Raw genomic sequence first — 16,654 nt, 5'->3', positions numbered from 1 at the left:
TATCGCATTATGTCCGCCTTCTCCCGCTTCGCCGCTGCCCTTGCACCTCCTTCTCTCGCCTGGGCCTCAGCTCATCGATAGACGCGTCACCTCTCTCTCCCCCTTTCCTCCCTCTGCACGCCGCACACAGCGTGCACACACACACACACGCACATCTGAGCATCCGCGTGTAGCCATGGTCGTCCTCTCCGTGTCTCCCTCAGCGTCGGCGCCGGCGCTCCCCTCACAAATTCCAACCCGTGCCACCGCTGCCCCCAATGCCTTCATCACCAGCGTCGGCCTGCACCCAATCGAGCCCATTCAAGTGGTCGGCCTCAGCTCCGGCGAGGTCTGCTTCTACACCGCCAAAACAGATGCCCTCTCGTGGTTCGTGGAAATGGATGCGGCGCGGCAGGCCCAGCTCCGGCTGGATACCGCCACTGATGCCGCAATGCGGAGCAACAGCGGCAGCAGGGCGAATGGCGGCGGTGCTGGGACCCCACCGGTGACGCTCGCCCCGCCTGAGTATCCCGTCAAGGTGATGTCTTTCAACACCGCGAGTGCCGGCTGCTCCATCGTACACTGCGGCTTCCTGCGCGGGCGTGAGGAGGATCTCCTGCGCGAGGTGGTGCAACGACTGCAGCCGTATTCGTCACCGTCGGCTGCGCGTCATCTTCTCTACGTCATCACGAGCGCCAACGACGTCTATGTGGTGGATGTCAAAACAGAAGTTGTTTTCCTGCACTGGGCTGGTGGCGGCTCCACTAGCGGCAGCAGCAGCTCGCCTTCCAAGGCCCCCGCCTCACCTCTGAGCCCGCAGTTCATCGTCACGCAGGCGGAGACGTACGGGGCGCTGATGTACCTGACAGTGGCACGTCGTAGTGCCGTGAAGGCCGCCACCGAGCAGGCGGCGAGCCGCGGTCGCCACCTCTTCAGTGGTGGTGGTGGACCGGAGAGGAGCATGTACCAACGTTGCAACGAGCCGGCTGTCTACGTGCTCCATCTCGGTTGCACAAAGCCGCTGGCAGCATCTACTACCAAGGCACTCATCGCCGGCGGTGGCGCATACGTGATCCAGGCGGTCTCAAAAGGCAAGCCGCATCCGACGAGCAAGCATCGCGGCAGCAACACCGCATCGGCGACTGCTTCTGCAGGGGCGCTGAGCATCCGCGCCCATCCGTTGGCGCCTCTGCTGCTACTGCTGCTGAACCAGTCGGAAGTGCAGGTGTATGCCGTCGACGGCGACGGTGGGGAGGCGACCCCGAAGAAGGCGCAGCTGATCTTCCTCTCCGCTGCCAGCGTACCCCGCGACCGCTTTCGCAGCTGCAGTAGCAGCTCCTCGGCGCAGGCAGCAGCGTCCCGGCAGCAGCAGCCAGTGATCGATGCCCAATTCGTTCCCTCCGCCGCTGTCCTGGTGCCGTGCCACGGCGCAGGTCACTCGTCCTCCTCATGCAAGTGGATATGCCATAATGTGCAGATTCTCCTCGTGACCCCGACGCGACTGCAACTCCTGTGTACGCGGGCCGTCGCCGCAACGGCAGGCGTGAGCAGCGCGGACCGTGGTGACGTCATAGCCGCGGATCGTGCCTTCTACACGGCGCCGTCCATGTCCGCAGCGACGTCCTCGTCCGCATTACCAGTGCCGCACGTCACATTCCTACGTGCGTGGACATGGCTGGGGTCTCCTGACACCCTCTTCGCTCTACAGAGCGACCGGGTGCTCGTGGAGCTGTCGTGCAACGACCTTATCTCGGCCAGCATGGATGTGCCATCAGTGCGCAGTCGCCGCCTCCTGCCGCCACGCACGGTGACGCGTCTGACCGGCTGCGGTGCTGGAGTGGATGTGGGCAGCGCAGCAGGCGCGGAGAACTGTTGGCTCACCCCATCGTCACCGGCTAAGGACCGCTCAGGTGGCTCTGCCACAGCCGCTGATGGTGGTGGTGCTGCGGGGTTGTCATGCGTGCAGTGGCCTGACGTGCTGCCGCTGTGGGGACGCAGTGCCATACTAAGCGGCGTCTTTGCCCCTCCCTTGCCGCCCAACCACGGTGAGGACCCGCACACCCTAATCTTCTCCCGTCTCACAGGGCTTGCTCGGCCTCTGCCCATTGGAGGCAGCGCTGCTGCGGGCGGGAAAGATGCGGACGCTGAGGACGACACCAGCGCAGGCAGTGACGTCCTCCATCTCTCACTGTTGGCAGACACCGAAACCATCAGCAGTCGCTGCATCTGCGTGCGTCTGTGCCTAACCCCGCAGCCTTCCCTCACGTCTACATCCACCGCTGCCCGGCCGGGTCTGCCGCTCCATCATGAGCAGGAGAGCGTGAACGTGAACGTTGCTCGACTGCTGTGCGACTCCGCCATGCCGGCGCTGTGTCGGCTCGAGCACGGCTTCTACTTTGTCGGCAGCCGGGCCGAGAGCGCCTACGCAGACTACCCCTTCCTCATCGCCGGCCTTCTCTACATCGATGGCGTCGTCGAGGATGCGGCGGGTAGCGAATGCGCCGGTCGCGCGGCGCGCCTACGTGCTGCTATGATATGCCTGCCCGCAGACAAGCATGCGCTGCGTTCTCTGTACGAGCTAGCGCGCCGAAGCCCAGATGGTGACGGGCTGGGCAGCCTTGCTGGCGCCGCTGTCGCGCCCACCAGCGAGCTCAAGCACGCCCTCCTGCAAGCGGTGCGGCACACGCAGGTCCAGCCACTGCCCATACCTCAGTTCGATTTCGAGGTTTTCCAGTCGTCGTCTGCAACGCCCTCGAAGCAGCTACTGAGCTGCTCCTTCCAGCTAAGCAACGACGGCGTGGTCCCTTGTGTGTGGGGCCTGTGGGCACCGCTTCCGGAGGCGGCTTCAACGTCGACCGCGAAGTCCGCAGCGACAGCACCACCGCCACAGCAGCAGCCGGTGCAGCTCACCATGCAGGCGTACTACATCGCCGCGGACACACAGGAGCTGCGCTGGCGGCCGCCAGAGCTGGTGCATATGGACGACCTGTTACTCGCAAACCCATCCCAAGTCTTTGCCCTCAGCAGTGTCTTGGCGAACGCAGTAACTGGTGTGGCGTCGGCGTCCGCAGCAGTAGCATTAGCGCCGTACAAGTCTGTCGAAGACGTCCTCCTCGACGTCGACCCCGTCGTGGTGGCGCGGCTGTTCCTGTACTACGCTGACCGCAAGGTGTTGGTGCTCGCCACGGTGGAGACAGTGAGCAGCAGCAGCAGCGGCGGCGGCAACACCGAGGCGGGTGGCGTGATGGACGACACGTACAACTTTGCCAGCCGCCCCAGCAGCGAACGAGTCATGAAAAGGACGCTCCTCACTGGCGGGCACGGCGGCGCTGTCGGAGAGGATCGCCAGTACCTCTGCCTGGTCCCGCACGCCGCAGCGGAGATGAACGGATGGAAGGCAGACAGCACCGCTGAGTCCCTGGGCTGCTCGTTGCTGACGTCCGTGCAGCTGAGCGCGGTGACGGTGAGCGACCATGATGATCCAGCCCTGCAGGTCGCAGTCGTGTCACGCCGCTTCGGCGTGGCGTTGGCGACGTTCCCGCTGCCAGGACGCCGCGGGGTCGCACGCGTATCAGCGTCGCTGCTGCCGGTGAAAGTGCGGCTGTGCCGCCGCTGGGATGAGCTGCTGCGCGTGACGGCCGCGGTAAACATCCAGGCGGAGCAGAGCGAAGGCAGTCGGTGCGACGCCACCTCCAGCGGGGGAATGGTGCCCAGCTCTGCGCCGGCATCCCCTCTGCGTGGGCGTGGTAGCACGGCGTGCAGCTTACCACTACTGCGCCGGTATAGGGCTTGGGTGGACACGTTGGCGCATCCGGCGTCGACCTACGCCTCGGTGCCGCTAGCACTGTGGGTGTGGTCGCCGGCGTGGCCAGGGGAAGACGCGGTGAACTACGAGAACGCTACTTCAGCAGCGGCAGCACCAAGCCCAGTGCTCCTTCTCCAGCGTGGGTGTGCGCTCTACGTGCTGCACGTCAGTGGTGCTGCCGTGCAGATGTGCGCCTCCCTGCTGCACTGCGCGCCTTTGCAAGTGGTTCCACGAGCATCGCCGATATCGGTGGGCGGCACGGGAGAACTCCACCTCCAGCACGGCAACTATCTCTGCCTCGTTGCGCGCAACCAACTGCTGCGGCAGCTGCAGCTGCAGTACGCCCGGTACAGCAACCCGTCCACGCTCCAGCAGGCGGCGGCTACAACATGCGAGGCTAAGTGGTTCAAGAAGCTTATGCGGCAGGCAGAGTCTAGCACCGCCGCACGACTGCGACTGAAGGAGCGGCCACAGATGATGGAGTGGCTGCGGAGCGTCTACGCCCCAGCCGCGAGCGAGCTCGCCTACGACTCCCCCTCCTCTTCTTCCGGCTCTGCAAAGTCGATGCAGCTGACCGGCGCCGGTGCCACGCACGTTGCCGACGTGCTCGACGTTGATGTGACTCACTTGCTCCGCCTGGCGACACTCGCCGTAGAGGCGCTGGCGGCAAGTCAAGGCATTCAGCAGTTCGTCTTCGATGGAACGCTGGGCGCCTCGCTGCGGCACAGCTTGCAGCACATCACGGCCGTCTTGGCGCGTGGCAGCAGCGGAGGCGACAAGGGGCACGCCAACGGTGTAGCCGAGTCCAGGTCTCTGCCGGGCAGCTGGGCTGTGGCGGAGGCACTGGCTCGACTGCCGCTGGCCTGTGCGACCCGGGCGCTGTCCCAGGAAGCCGCGCACGCAGCCACAAACGCCGCGGCGCCGTCTACCGCAGCGCGCAAAGAAGTACCCGACTCGTCATGGCGGTGTCGCGCGGCGGCGGTACGGCGGTGGTGGTGGCTCGTGATGCGCTCCAGCTCCCTCGTGCTAGCCGTGAATGAGGCGCAGGCGGACGAGGCGCAGCGAGAGTTGAGTCGCACCCTCGACGTCATTCCTCTCAACTCTGTGCTCCTGCGGCCGATGGCGGTGGCTGCGAACGCCCCACCGCCCCCAAATTTGCATGGAGATGACCATGGCGAGGCAGAGGCAGGGACGGTGGTGGACGCTGTGGCACAGGCACTCCTACTGTGCCCACCACAGTTTATGCCGCACAGCGTGACGCAGCTTCTGCGTCAACGCGACGGCGGCAACGTCTCTGCACCACCGCAGCAGCAGCAACAACGACGTCTCCGTGCTGCCCTAGTAGCGGCGCTGGAAACTCTCGGCGCCAACGGCGGCGAGGCCGGTGCTGACGGGACGGCGTCCCTCACCGCGCTCTTCTCGACTGTGTGCATCGATAGCGCGCACTGGACGCACGCAGTGTACTACACGAACCTGCTCGGTCATCTGCGTCATCTCGCGTTGCAGGAGTCAGCGACGGAGGCGCCTGTTCGCGAATTCGCGTCGCAGTGCATCAAGAGCGCCGACGCCGCCATGGAGGGCTCTGCGGCGGCGGTGCTCGAAGTCGCCACACAAACCGTCGCGGCTCTGCTTGGTGCCGTGGTCGATGTTCCGGCGGCGTCGCGCTCGCGTATGGCGACGGCTGTGGCGCAGAGCATGAGCAAACGGCAGCAAGCGCTGCAGCGTTGCCTGGGGCCGTCTCGGAAAGCCGCCGGTCGTGGCGCTGGAGCAACGGGCGGGTCGCCGATGGAAGAGGACGTGTACTTCCTCGAGCACAGCCCAGTCGATCAGCTGCGGCACCACCTCTACAAGGCCCAGTGGCGAGACGTGTACGGCAACTTTGCCTACCCGACTCGCTACTTCTTCCGCTCTGCCGTGAGAGACAGCGCAGCGAAGCCTGCAAAACCCGCCGCCGTGGAAGCAGCACCGCCGCACTACAGGGCAACTGATCTGCCGTATCAGCTCCTTTACAACTCGCGTATCGCGGAAGCAGTGCAGCAGACAAGCGCGCCACGGGCAGACCAAAACGCGCCTGGCGCCACGACCAGTGTCAGCGTGTTCAGTGGCCGGCAAGGACGCGTGAAGAAGGTACTCCTGACAGAGCAACCTGTTGCCAGTAGCGGAGCCGCGGCGCCTCCTCCGGCCGTGGAACTGGTGCCCGCGCTGTTCACGCCCATGTCTCCGCTGCAACACGACACGCAGCTGCACGACAGCAGTGCACAGCAGCAGCAGTCCACCACGCTGTCCCTCTGCGCCGCAGTCGCCAAGGAAGAGGCTGCCCTGCACAAGACTTACTTTGACGCCTTTGCGGCAGCGGACGAGGGAGAAGCCCAGGCAGAGGCTCAGCGGCAGCAGCAGCACCCGTTGTCCTCGAACAGCGCTGGCTATGACCTGCGCAACGACCCACTTCTGCAGCAGTTCCAAGCGCGGCTCAGCGCCGGGGAAGCAGAGGAGGCTGTGAGCGCCTCCACCACGCTGCGGCACAAGCAGCAAGAAGAGGAGCGCCAGCGCGTACTAGGACCCTTGGCCTTCGCCCCGTCCGCGACGAGACGCGTAGCACACGGTCAAGGAGACGCCGTTGGCGATGGTATCACCACCGGCGGCACCGGCGCGACAGGGGCGGCGACCGCCTCCCCAGACCTTTATGGTGCGCTGCCAACGCAGCAGGAGTTCTTTGCGCGGTTCGCGTCAGATGGCTGACGGGTCATCTCACTCTCTTGTCTCCTCAGCCCTCATGCAGAGCCGTCGCCTGTGTGGGTGGGTGTGCGTTACTGATCCGTCTGCCCTTTCGATGCGTCGCCTACTTCTTTCTTTGGTAGTGGGGCGGGGGCCTCTCGCTGCGCCTCACGCCATTCGTGTGGGAACGTGCCTTGGCGCACTGTTACCGCCTTTTGTGCGCGGACACGAGATGAACAGGTACACGCACAGTGTGCGAGAAAGAGAGAGTGAGAGGTGGGAAAAAGGGGAGCGGCCACGGTGGATGTGGAGGCGCCGCCCGCCCACCCTCAGCGGCCCCTTCCCGGGTGTGTTTGTGTACGTGCGCGGGCCTCTTCCTCACTCGCTCCTCGTCCGCACTGCTATGGCGTAGAGAGGGAAAATAGGCGACACACACATACACACGCACTCAGCCAAGGACGCACGCACGTGCAGTGGCTGACATCAAGCTCTTCTGTTTTCCACCGTCGTTTCTTCCACGCCTACCCTTCGGACCTGCTCTCTCCCTTCATGTATGCGTGCGTGCACGCGGTGCTGCGCTCACCACACACACACACACGCACACACGCCTCCCTGTGGTCGCACGCGAACCATCATCCATCGGCATCTCACTCTACGCGCATGCATACATCTACAGGTGTGTCACTGGTTCTGCTGTTCTTGAGCAGGTATCCCACCCACCCTCCTCTTCTCTCTGTAATTTCTTTCTCGTAGCACCATGTCTGTGATCGGCGTCTTTACAAAGGGGCGGGCGACGGGGCACCCTTCGGTGATGTCGGTGCTGCGCTACGTCCCGCGTGCGCGTGTGCCGTGGCAGCCGAGCCGCTTCGGTCGCGAGAACCTTGCCGCCGACGACATGGCGCAGCTCTGGGGCACGGGTCGCTACCGCACCGGACCTGGTAACTATAACAGCGGCTACAGCACCAAGAAAACACATACGCTGGAAGACAGCACTGTCAGCATTATCCCAAAGCACGAGCTGGAGAAGTTCATGCCAGATATCTCGCTCGGGTCGAAGGCGCTCGTGACGCCAGTCTCGTTGATGAGTGCCCGTAACGGCCACCGCGTCACCCACGACCTCATCCACTCCTACGACCCGTACATTGGGCGGCTGCAGAAGCCCGCGGTGGTGGATCACGACAACATCACCGTGGAGGACCCGAACCGTGTCGGTCTCAATGCAGCCACGCTGGACTGCCGCTCTCGCATCTACCGCTGGCTGCGTCGCGGCCCATTCTTCCAGGAAGACAACTACTTCCGTCGCTCGACAAAACTGCAGCGCAACGGCCCAGTGCCGGTCTCCGTGCACGAGGTGCCGCTCATGCAGCGCATTATTCGCCTCGCTCGTCGAGGTCAGCTGAAGGCGGCGTGCGAGGAGTACCGGCGCGTGACGTCGGTGCCGCCGGTGGATGTGTACCGCGCGCTGACGGCCGCCTGCGTCCCTGGCGCGAAGCTGGCGGACGCGATCGCCATCTTTGAAGACGGCAACTCGCGGCTCTTCTACGTCGCGCGAGACGGGGAGGTGCTGCACAACATGCTGCGCTGCGCCATCCGCGCCAAGCACCGCGTGCGGGTGATGTGGGTGTACAACGTTATGGTGGGTCGCCACTACGAGAACGTAGTTGTAAGGGCAGAGGTGGACGTGATCTGGCGCTACCGCATCGCGAGTCTGGCGCTGGAGTACCTGCTGGACAGCAACGCCGGCGAAGAGGCGCGCACTGTGTACGACTACCTCGTGGAGAACAAGCTGGTCGACTGTGACCTGCACGTGCGCCTCGGTCACGTCATGCAGCAGGCCCTCAAGGAGGGGAAGACCGTGCACGTGCAGCAGGACGCGCTCGACGGTATGGCGCTATCGCAGAACGTGGTGGTTGTGGCGCCGCAGGTGGCCGTCGCGGTGTACGCACGGTACCTCGAGACCATGCAGGAGGGTGCTGCCTGGACGGACGCGCGCGGCCTGCCGCTGACGGACCCGGCCAAGACAGGCGCGGACACCAATGGCGCTGCGGCTGTCGCATGGCTGAAGGCGGCATTCCCAGACATCGACCCCGCCGCGGTGCTGCGCCTCGCTCGCTTCCGGCGCAACTCGAAGGACCTCATGGCAAAAGACAGGCCTGCCTACGTGCAGCGTGCGGCACAGTGGGTGGAGTTGCTGAGCTCGGCGCATCAAACGCGCGAGGAGGCCCCACTCACGTACCTACGCAAGTCACGTCCGTCCATGGCCAACCCCAACGTGCGAGTGGCGTGGCTGCCGGAGCGGCAGCGCGCGCACGCACTGCTCGCCAGCGATGAGGGCTTCAAGTTTGCCTATGGCGGGCCGCATACCCGCTTCGTGGAAGAAACGTTTGCGTACGCCGAAAACACGCTCCAGAGTCGCTACCTTGCGCAGCAGCCCGTTCACACAGAGGTGGCACCGAGCGTGGCCCTGGGGGCGGCTGCGGCGGCGTCTGGCATTAGCGGCGGCAGCGCACTGCCCCGGCTGCCGGGGTCGTCGGCAGCACCCCAAATCCTGCACGCCTCTGTCCTCCTGGATGGGTCGCTAAATGGCAGTAGCGGTAGCGGTACCTCGGCGCTGCGCCCGGAGCGCAGCGAGTCCGCCAAGGCAGCGGCGAGCCCAACGGCGGGCATCAGCGGTCGGCCGTCGTCAGCGAGTGGCAGTGCTGGCTTGGACGACACACACTTCTAGGCTGGAGCAGGATACCGCTCGTGTGTGTGTGTGTGTGTGTGTGTGTGTGCGTGCGTGCGTGTGCTTAACGTACTCCTTTTGTATTCGTTTTGGTACGCCGATGGCGTGCAGCGTTGGCGTCAGCGGCTGTGCGTGGGGTGCGTCTGTGTTTCACGTGTGCATCACAGGTCTCAACATGCCATCATCCTCTGTTCCAATGCATGAGGGAGAGACGAGGAGGAGAGCAAGGAGGTATCATCCGTGCAGCAACGCCCACGTACAGGACTCCCCCACGCGTGCGCGCACACACTTACGTAGAGGCGCGCGCCGCTCTGGCGTGTACCGCTCGAGCTGCCTCGCTCTCTCCTCAGCACGCGCATGCGCAGAGGTGAGAGAGGGTCCTCGAAGGGAAGAGCCATGCGGAGAAAGTGATGAGCAGACAGCCTCTCACCCGTGAACGCGCACGCTTGCATCCGTGCCCGCTCTAGCCCACGCGAACGTCCTTCTCACGTGTACTCCCCAGTGTTCTCTGTACACGCGCGTCGCTGTCGGATTGTCATGTGCCTCCCAACACAACCACCTCTCACCACAACCACCCGTCTTCTTTCCGTCAGCTGAAGTACAGGTGGTACATGCAACGCACAAGACATACCCACACATAGAGGCACCGTATTGAAGCGAGATCCCTTGTAGCTCAGAGGAGGCACTCGATTCGCAGCGTCCCCGCCGGAGCTCACCCCCACCCACCCACCCCGATCCCATCCTCCGCAGCTCACAGCATTTAAGCACAAGACCACAAGCCGAAAGCTGCCAATCATGTTGAGCCGGCACGGCACACGGCTAGACCTCGGCACTGCCGAAGACATTGCCGAGCTCAACGCCGCCGAGTCACTTCTACGGGCCGCCTACAAGTCTTCCACTGTTGTGGGCAGCAGCAGCGGTGGGAGCCCCGGGAGCGGCGGTGGTGGCTACTACACGCGTGCAGCACCCGCTGCGCTCGGTCACCTTCAGGCCAGTGGAAACGACACTTACGGTGGTGCCCCGTCGGTCGGATCAGGAGGCGCAGGCGGAGGTGCCTTCCATGCCTCCCTGGCCACGGCCGCCACCGTGACCACTGACTTTGCCGGCCCGGTGGTTGGCGGAATCGCCAGGAGTAGCGTCGGCATGCCTTACGGCGCAGCGGCAGCAAGCGGTGCCGCTGCACCACCGCATGTCAACCTTGGCTACACCGCCAGACAGCGCAGCAGCGCTCCCACCCATGGTGGGAGCGCACCAACCCCATCCTCTGTCAGTGGCTACCCGCAGCGAGTGCTTTATGCTGACGTGCATACCGGAACTGAAGAGGGGGGTCATTCCGGCAGCACCATGGGGATGAGCAGCTCTGGCTCTGCGATGCGGACACCAGGAGGTGGTGGTAGCGCGACCGGAGTGGCGCCGTCGTCGAGCAGCGGCATGCGTGCAACGGCGCCGGCGTTCTACCGTCCCCAGGTGAGCATTGAGAGCGACATGTACCGCGCAGGCACGGCCGCTGCGAGTGTGGCGGAGGAAGGTGGGGGCCGTGAGGAAATCGAAAAGGTGCCGGAGCTGGAAACCGACGTGGAGCGCGGTCGATCCTCGATGCGCGGCTTTTTCGCCCCTTCTGCGACGGCAACCACCCCCACCCCCACTGCTGACGCCGCCGCCGCTGTCGGCTCCCGTCTTACTCGTCCGCCGCAGTCTCAGCGAGCGCATGGGTCGCCTTACATATACCATGCCCCGCACGACTCAGCAGCGTCAGCCCACGCAGGAGCCATGCGCGTAGGCCGAGTCAGGGGGGAAGGAGGGCGCGGGGACGACGAGGAGGACAGCGAAGAGGCTTCAGCGCGGCCAAGCAGAGTGTCGGGCCGCTATCACTTCCCACGGACTGATGCGCCTTGAGTATTCATCACCTCCTCTCGTCTCCCCCGACCCTCCCTCAATAGCCGTCTTGGCCCCGCAAGTATGCGCGTGCACATGCGCGAGGGAGGCATGAGCGAAGGAGGGCGACAGAAGATGCTGTGAGTGGTGTTAGTAGTGGTGCTTGTTGCCCGGCACCCGTGTGTTGGGCCGGTCGTACCCCTCCCCAACCCATATCTGCTCCTCCCCCACGTGTAGCCACTAGTCGTTCAGGGGAGGGGCAGTGTACACACGATAGACAGGGAGGAGGGGGAGGAGCAACGCACATACACACACGCGCACACAGCTCATGAACATGCATATATGTGCGCCAATACGGGTGTTCCCATCCGTGAGAGCTCCTGTGTCGGCTCCTCTCACTCGCTCGCCCTGTCGCCGTCGCCCAGCGTACGGGCGATCCATCTCCGCCTCCCTGCCACGGCGTGGGTGGGGATGCGCCGGTGGAAACGCAGAATGAAACAGCAAGCACACAGAGAGAGAGAGCACAACAAAGGCGCCGGCCATCAACGGCTGGAGAAAGAAGGGGCGTGCTCGACGCCGGTTTGCTGCCCCAGCGTCTCTCCACCCTCTGCGTCTTTTCGTTTTCGCTTCCTCATTCCTGCTCGGCTGGCGTGCTTCGCCTCGAAGCGGTGACAGCCCTTTGTGCGCACCGCTTTTCAACCCACACGCGCCTCTGTTTCGCTCTCTCTCCCCTCCCTCGTGCCTCACCGTCGCAGCTTCACCCCTTGCCCTCCTTCACCCCGCCTGCCGCCCCCTTACTTTCCCCTCAGTTCTTTTCTTGTAGTTGTTCTCTTCTCCGCACCCTTGCCTCTCCACAGAACCTACTACTCCACGCACATACACACATCGCAACAGCCAACGCAGCAGTACCAGCATCACCACCGCGGTCAACATCCAAGGGAGCGACGTTCAAGCTCCCGCCTCCACACACACATACACGTGAGGCACAGACATATCTATATATATATATATAGTCGCGCACCCGCACCCATCAGCAATCCAACCCCGTCCTCGCACTTTTCTATCGTCGCACTCTGTCCCCCTCCCCCCCCCTCACGCACACGCGCACGCCCTTCTGCGAAGTCCGACAAGGGGACGGGGGAACGCTCAAGAAGAGACGCAGGCGTCACGATGAACTTCCTCGGCGGCTCTCTTCGCAGCGGTGGCGGCCACCGCAGGGACAAAGGATTCTCTGCCAAGAACAAGGTGCAGCAGTACCACGGCGACGGCAGCGAGTCGATTATCCTCGTGGGCCGCCCGTTTCGCGTCCTGCAGAAGATCAGCGACGTGCCGCCGCCCTACATGGTAGGCCGTCAGCGCTCCACGAAATACGGCGAGGGCGGCAGCTCGTACGTGTACCTGGTGGAGAACACGAACCACCTGCCCGAGTTCCCGCGGCATCTGGCCCTGAAGCGATCATTCTTCGGGGTGGACCAGGTCACGGAGGCGCACAAGGAGGTCGATATCGTCTCTCACATAGAGGACAAGAATATTGTGCGCGTGTACCACAGCGAAATCTCGCGCAGTGAGGGACGCCTCGGCGTCAGCATCGCGATGGAATACTGCTCCAACAACCTTTACCGCCGCATCCGCAGCAGCGCCGGCACCGGCCCCGGAACCCGGCTGACCGAGGCCGAGATTTGCCATGTCATGTTCGCTGTGACGAGCGCTGTCGGGTACCTGCACGCGCAGCAGCCGCCCATCACGCACCGCGACATCCGCCCCGAGAACATCCTCATCAACAACAAGCACGCCGGCCCCACCGCGTACAAGCTGACAAACTTCGGCAACGCCACCACGGAGGCGTACCAGTGCGAAACCCGCGAGGAGGCGAACATGGCGATTGCAGATATTCAGATGCACACAAACCCAGCCTTCCGCGCGCCGGAGATGGCGGACCCGTGGAGCAAGAAGCGCATCTGCGAGAAGACAGACATGTGGGCAATGGGCGTGCTGCTCTACTACATGATGTACCTGTGTCTCCCCTTCGACCCAAGCACCACCATTGGCAAGGAGAACTGGGTTGTCACTTTCCCCTCGCAAGCGATGACTTCCTACACAACGTCGCTGCGGGTCATGGCCGAGCACCTGCTGGACCCCGACCCGTGCTCCCGCTGGGACGTCTTCGCGCTAACCAACTACATGCGCTTCGACGAGGACTGCAGCCGTCACCTCGGCACCTTCTGCTTCACCAAGACCGAGTGGCCGGAAGGGTGGGAGGAGCAGGACGTGAAGGTTCTGGGGCGCGCCCCACCGCCGAAGGCACCGCCAGTCTCGTACAACGAGCCCGGGCACGAGCAACTGGACAGCCGCGGCCTCAGCGGCCAAGAACGCGTCTACGGCCACGTCAACAGACATCAACCCCCCGATGACCGCGGAAACGGCAGAGATAACGCTGTCGTCGACAGCGATGCGGTGCAGGAAGCAATGATAGTCCTCGGCGGCGACCCAGCGGACGACGACCCCGCGGTGGCGGAGTGCCGTCATCAGATCATCATGGAGCAGCAGGAAGCGTGGAGGCGCGCCAAGGCGGCGGCCGGTCTCCGAGACTCCCCGCCAATGGAGCCTCAGGAGAGCAGCGCGGCGCCGGCACCCACCAGGGCGAACAACGGGGCCGAGAGGGACGTCTTTGACGACCTCTTTGCCAGTGCGTCGCCGACAGTGTTCCCAACTTCTCAGGCCCCGCCTGTCATGAGTCCCTCAGCTCCGCCCGCGACTCATCAGCCGCCGGAGAAGGACGCATTCAGCGCCAGTGATCTCTTCAGTACTTCGGCGCCGCAGCTACACCCGTCGTACCCAATGATGAGCACCTATGGCCAAGCGCCACAGCAGATGGCGATGGGCGGCTGGGGTAGTGGAGCGCCTGTGATGGGGGGTGGCGGGTACCCAATGCAACAGCCTCAGAACCAGCAGCAGGCCTCGTGGGGATACGGCGTTAGCAACGCGAACAACTACGCTCCTCCTCCTCCTCCTCCGCAGCAGCAGCAGCCATTCACGAACTTTCTGGCCCCTGTGCCGGGCCAGCAGCCGGGCCAGCAGCCGAGCCAGCAGCCGGAAACAAGCCAGCCACCCACGGCCCGGGCGACAGCCAAGAGGGACCCCTTCGCCGATCTCTTCAACTAAGCAGAATGTGTATCTTCGTGAGTGCTGGAGCTTATGCGTTGCAAGCGGGCAGAGGAGGGGGCACGCAAGTGTACGGCGGTACACACTTTGTAACGGCGATGGTCGCTCTCACCACCACCAGCACCACCGCCACCACCAGCAGCAGCAGCAGCAGCAGCTTCCTGCCCGCTTCCTAAGCGTAAGAAGAACACTGATGGCGCAGACACATACACACGCTCATTCTCGTCACCGCCCCTCCCCGTCCCCCCCCCCTACCTCTCTCCACTGCGTCCTCCTCCTCCTCCTCCTGTGAGCCCGTTGTCTGCGGTGTTCATCTTGTCTCTTCATCTTCTTCTGATAGTCATTGGGCGCACCGACGTGGGTCTAATCGTATCTTGTGTGTATGTGTGTGCGCGCACACACATGCTGCTTTCTTCCTACGTCTTTCTTTTATATATTCCGTCTTTCCGTGCTCCTGTACGTGGCGCAAAGGCGCCTGCCTCTCTCTCCCTCCCTCCCTCCCTCCCCGTGTGTGTGTGTGTGTGGCTGTGTGTGATTGCCCGGACAGCGCTGTGTACGCCGCTGCCTTGATCCTTTACCCTTCCTCTCAATCTCTCTGATATTTGCTTCCGCCTGTTGCGTCGCGAGTGGAGCGTCTTTGTGGTGGCGTTCTGTGAGCGTGTCTGTGCGCGCCTCGGTGGGGGCGCGAGAGAAAAAGTGAGAGGAAGCACCTCTGTAATAGAGGAAGGTGTCCTCCTCTCCACCGACTGGGGACCTGTATCCATTCAGGCGACAGGCAGGCAGGCAGGCACAGACTCACACACGCGCGTCACAAATCTCCGCTCAAGCATCTCCTTTGTTTTTTTTTATTCATCTTGTTGCTGTTTTTTTCTCTCTCTTGTGCCTCTTCGTTGCGACTGGATCGTGTGTGTATCTGCGTGTGTGTGTGTGTGTGTGTGTCAATCTGCTACAGCGCAGAGACGGCAGATGCCCCCCTCCCCCTCCCTCTCCCTCCTCTGTCACTTCCTGTCCGCCGTGCGTGCGTGGGGTGTGTCTTTTGGTCTTCGTCTTCTTTCCGCGCGCAGCGAGGCCGTTGCGAAACGTATTGGAGCTCATCAGAGAAGAGGAGGGCACACACAAGGACGAAGTTTTGTGGTCGATTTTGGCAATGGCTCATGAACGCATGAGCATCCCTGCGCACGCGGCGCGTCACAGCAACTCCATTGAATGTGCGAAGCTCTCTGTGTGGATGTGTGCGTCAGCACGAGAGAGGGTGCGTAGCCGGGGATGATGGTGAAAAAGGCTTGCATTCCCCTCTGCTGCTTTCCTAAACGCAGATCTCTCCCCGTGTCCCTCCCCCTTATTGCTCTATCACGGGCTGTCGTGGTGTGTCATCTCGCATGCAGAGCATCAGCAGGTGTGTGCGACGGGCACACGGGTCATCAGTCACAAGCACGTGCGTACGACATCCCAAAACACGCGTGTGTTGTACCGATACGCACGGGCGCTCATTTCTTTGTTGTTTCGAAGACTTTATGCCGTATTGACTGGCCGCGTGAATTACTGCAGCATGTCTCTCTCCTTTTTGCTCTCCACCGGCCTTCTTCATTTCTCTGCCTTTCATCAGCACAACTCGTCATCCTCCATCATCATCACGGGCAACGCCCCACCACACCTCTTCGAGAGCCTGTGTCGGTCTGTGTGTGTGCGTGTGCTGGTCTGAATCTCCACGGCTACCGCACATATATCTCAAGATTGGTTGCAGCCGTACAGCGTCCCCGCCACCACCACCCTCACCTCTTAACCATCCCAAACACGACCTTGACACTTCCCTTCTTGTCCTCCTTCTTCCCATCTATTCAGCGCCAATCCACACACCCTCCTGCACTCCCTCACAAGCACCTTCCTCAGCGAGCGGCTCCAGCATCCACTCTTCGGCGATGACGTTCCTCGTCTAGACGGGGCCCCGACCCGAGTCGAGTCCGCCTGATTGGACCCGAACGACAGCCCCCGTGCACGGGCTGGCGCAGCACAGCCGGCATACCCTCTCTCTCATGTTTGCATAGATCACCCGACGACTGCACAGGTGGCAGGCCGTACCCCATCCTCCCTGGGTCCATCGGGGGGTCTAGGGAGGGGCGGCCTTCTCATATCGAAATCCTTCACCTTAAGGAGGGAGGGGGGATCGCCCCCACCTCCTCCGCCAAGCCCCGGGGGCGTTGACCCCGAGCGTTACATGGGTACGCTCAGCGACGGGATTCGCCGCAAGCAGAACAAGCTCCATCGCGGCTCGCCTCACACCGGAGGACGACCTACGGACGCTCTTCCAGCCATCCGCAAAATGCCCTCTGAGCGCCTCAGCAGGAACGGGCTATCCCAGGCAGACGGCACTGCTCTTCACCACGTGGCGCAGC

General features: G+C 63.3%; 3 protein-coding genes across 3 annotated transcripts; all 3 read left to right on the top strand.

Moving 5' to 3' along the window:
• Window positions 1-175: 175 nt before the first annotated feature.
• LDBPK_150830 (hypothetical protein, unknown function) lies at window positions 176-6,523 on the top strand (the record flags this gene model as incomplete). The annotated part of the gene is made up of 1 exon (XM_003859559.1): window positions 176-6,523. One exon carries the CDS (start codon window positions 176-178, stop codon window positions 6,521-6,523), a length of 6,348 nt encoding a protein of 2,115 aa, XP_003859607.1.
• Window positions 6,524-7,256: 733 nt separating this feature from the next.
• On the top strand, window positions 7,257-9,224 carry LDBPK_150820 (hypothetical protein, conserved; the record flags this gene model as incomplete). The annotated part of the gene is made up of 1 exon (XM_003859558.1): window positions 7,257-9,224. The coding sequence occupies one exon, from the start codon at window positions 7,257-7,259 to the stop codon at window positions 9,222-9,224; it is 1,968 nt and encodes a 655-aa protein (XP_003859606.1).
• Window positions 9,225-12,269: 3,045 nt separating this feature from the next.
• On the top strand, window positions 12,270-14,261 carry LDBPK_150810 (protein kinase, putative; the record flags this gene model as incomplete). Its single annotated transcript, XM_003859557.1, has 1 exon — window positions 12,270-14,261. One exon carries the CDS (start codon window positions 12,270-12,272, stop codon window positions 14,259-14,261), a length of 1,992 nt encoding a protein of 663 aa, XP_003859605.1.
• Window positions 14,262-16,654: the final 2,393 nt, after the last annotated feature.

The sequence above is a fragment of the Leishmania donovani genome, chromosome 15 (assembly GCF_000227135.1).
Source record: "Leishmania donovani BPK282A1 complete genome, chromosome 15".
Taxonomy (NCBI): domain Eukaryota; phylum Euglenozoa; class Kinetoplastea; order Trypanosomatida; family Trypanosomatidae; genus Leishmania; species Leishmania donovani.
This window is presented reverse-complemented; position numbering and strand designations above follow the sequence as displayed.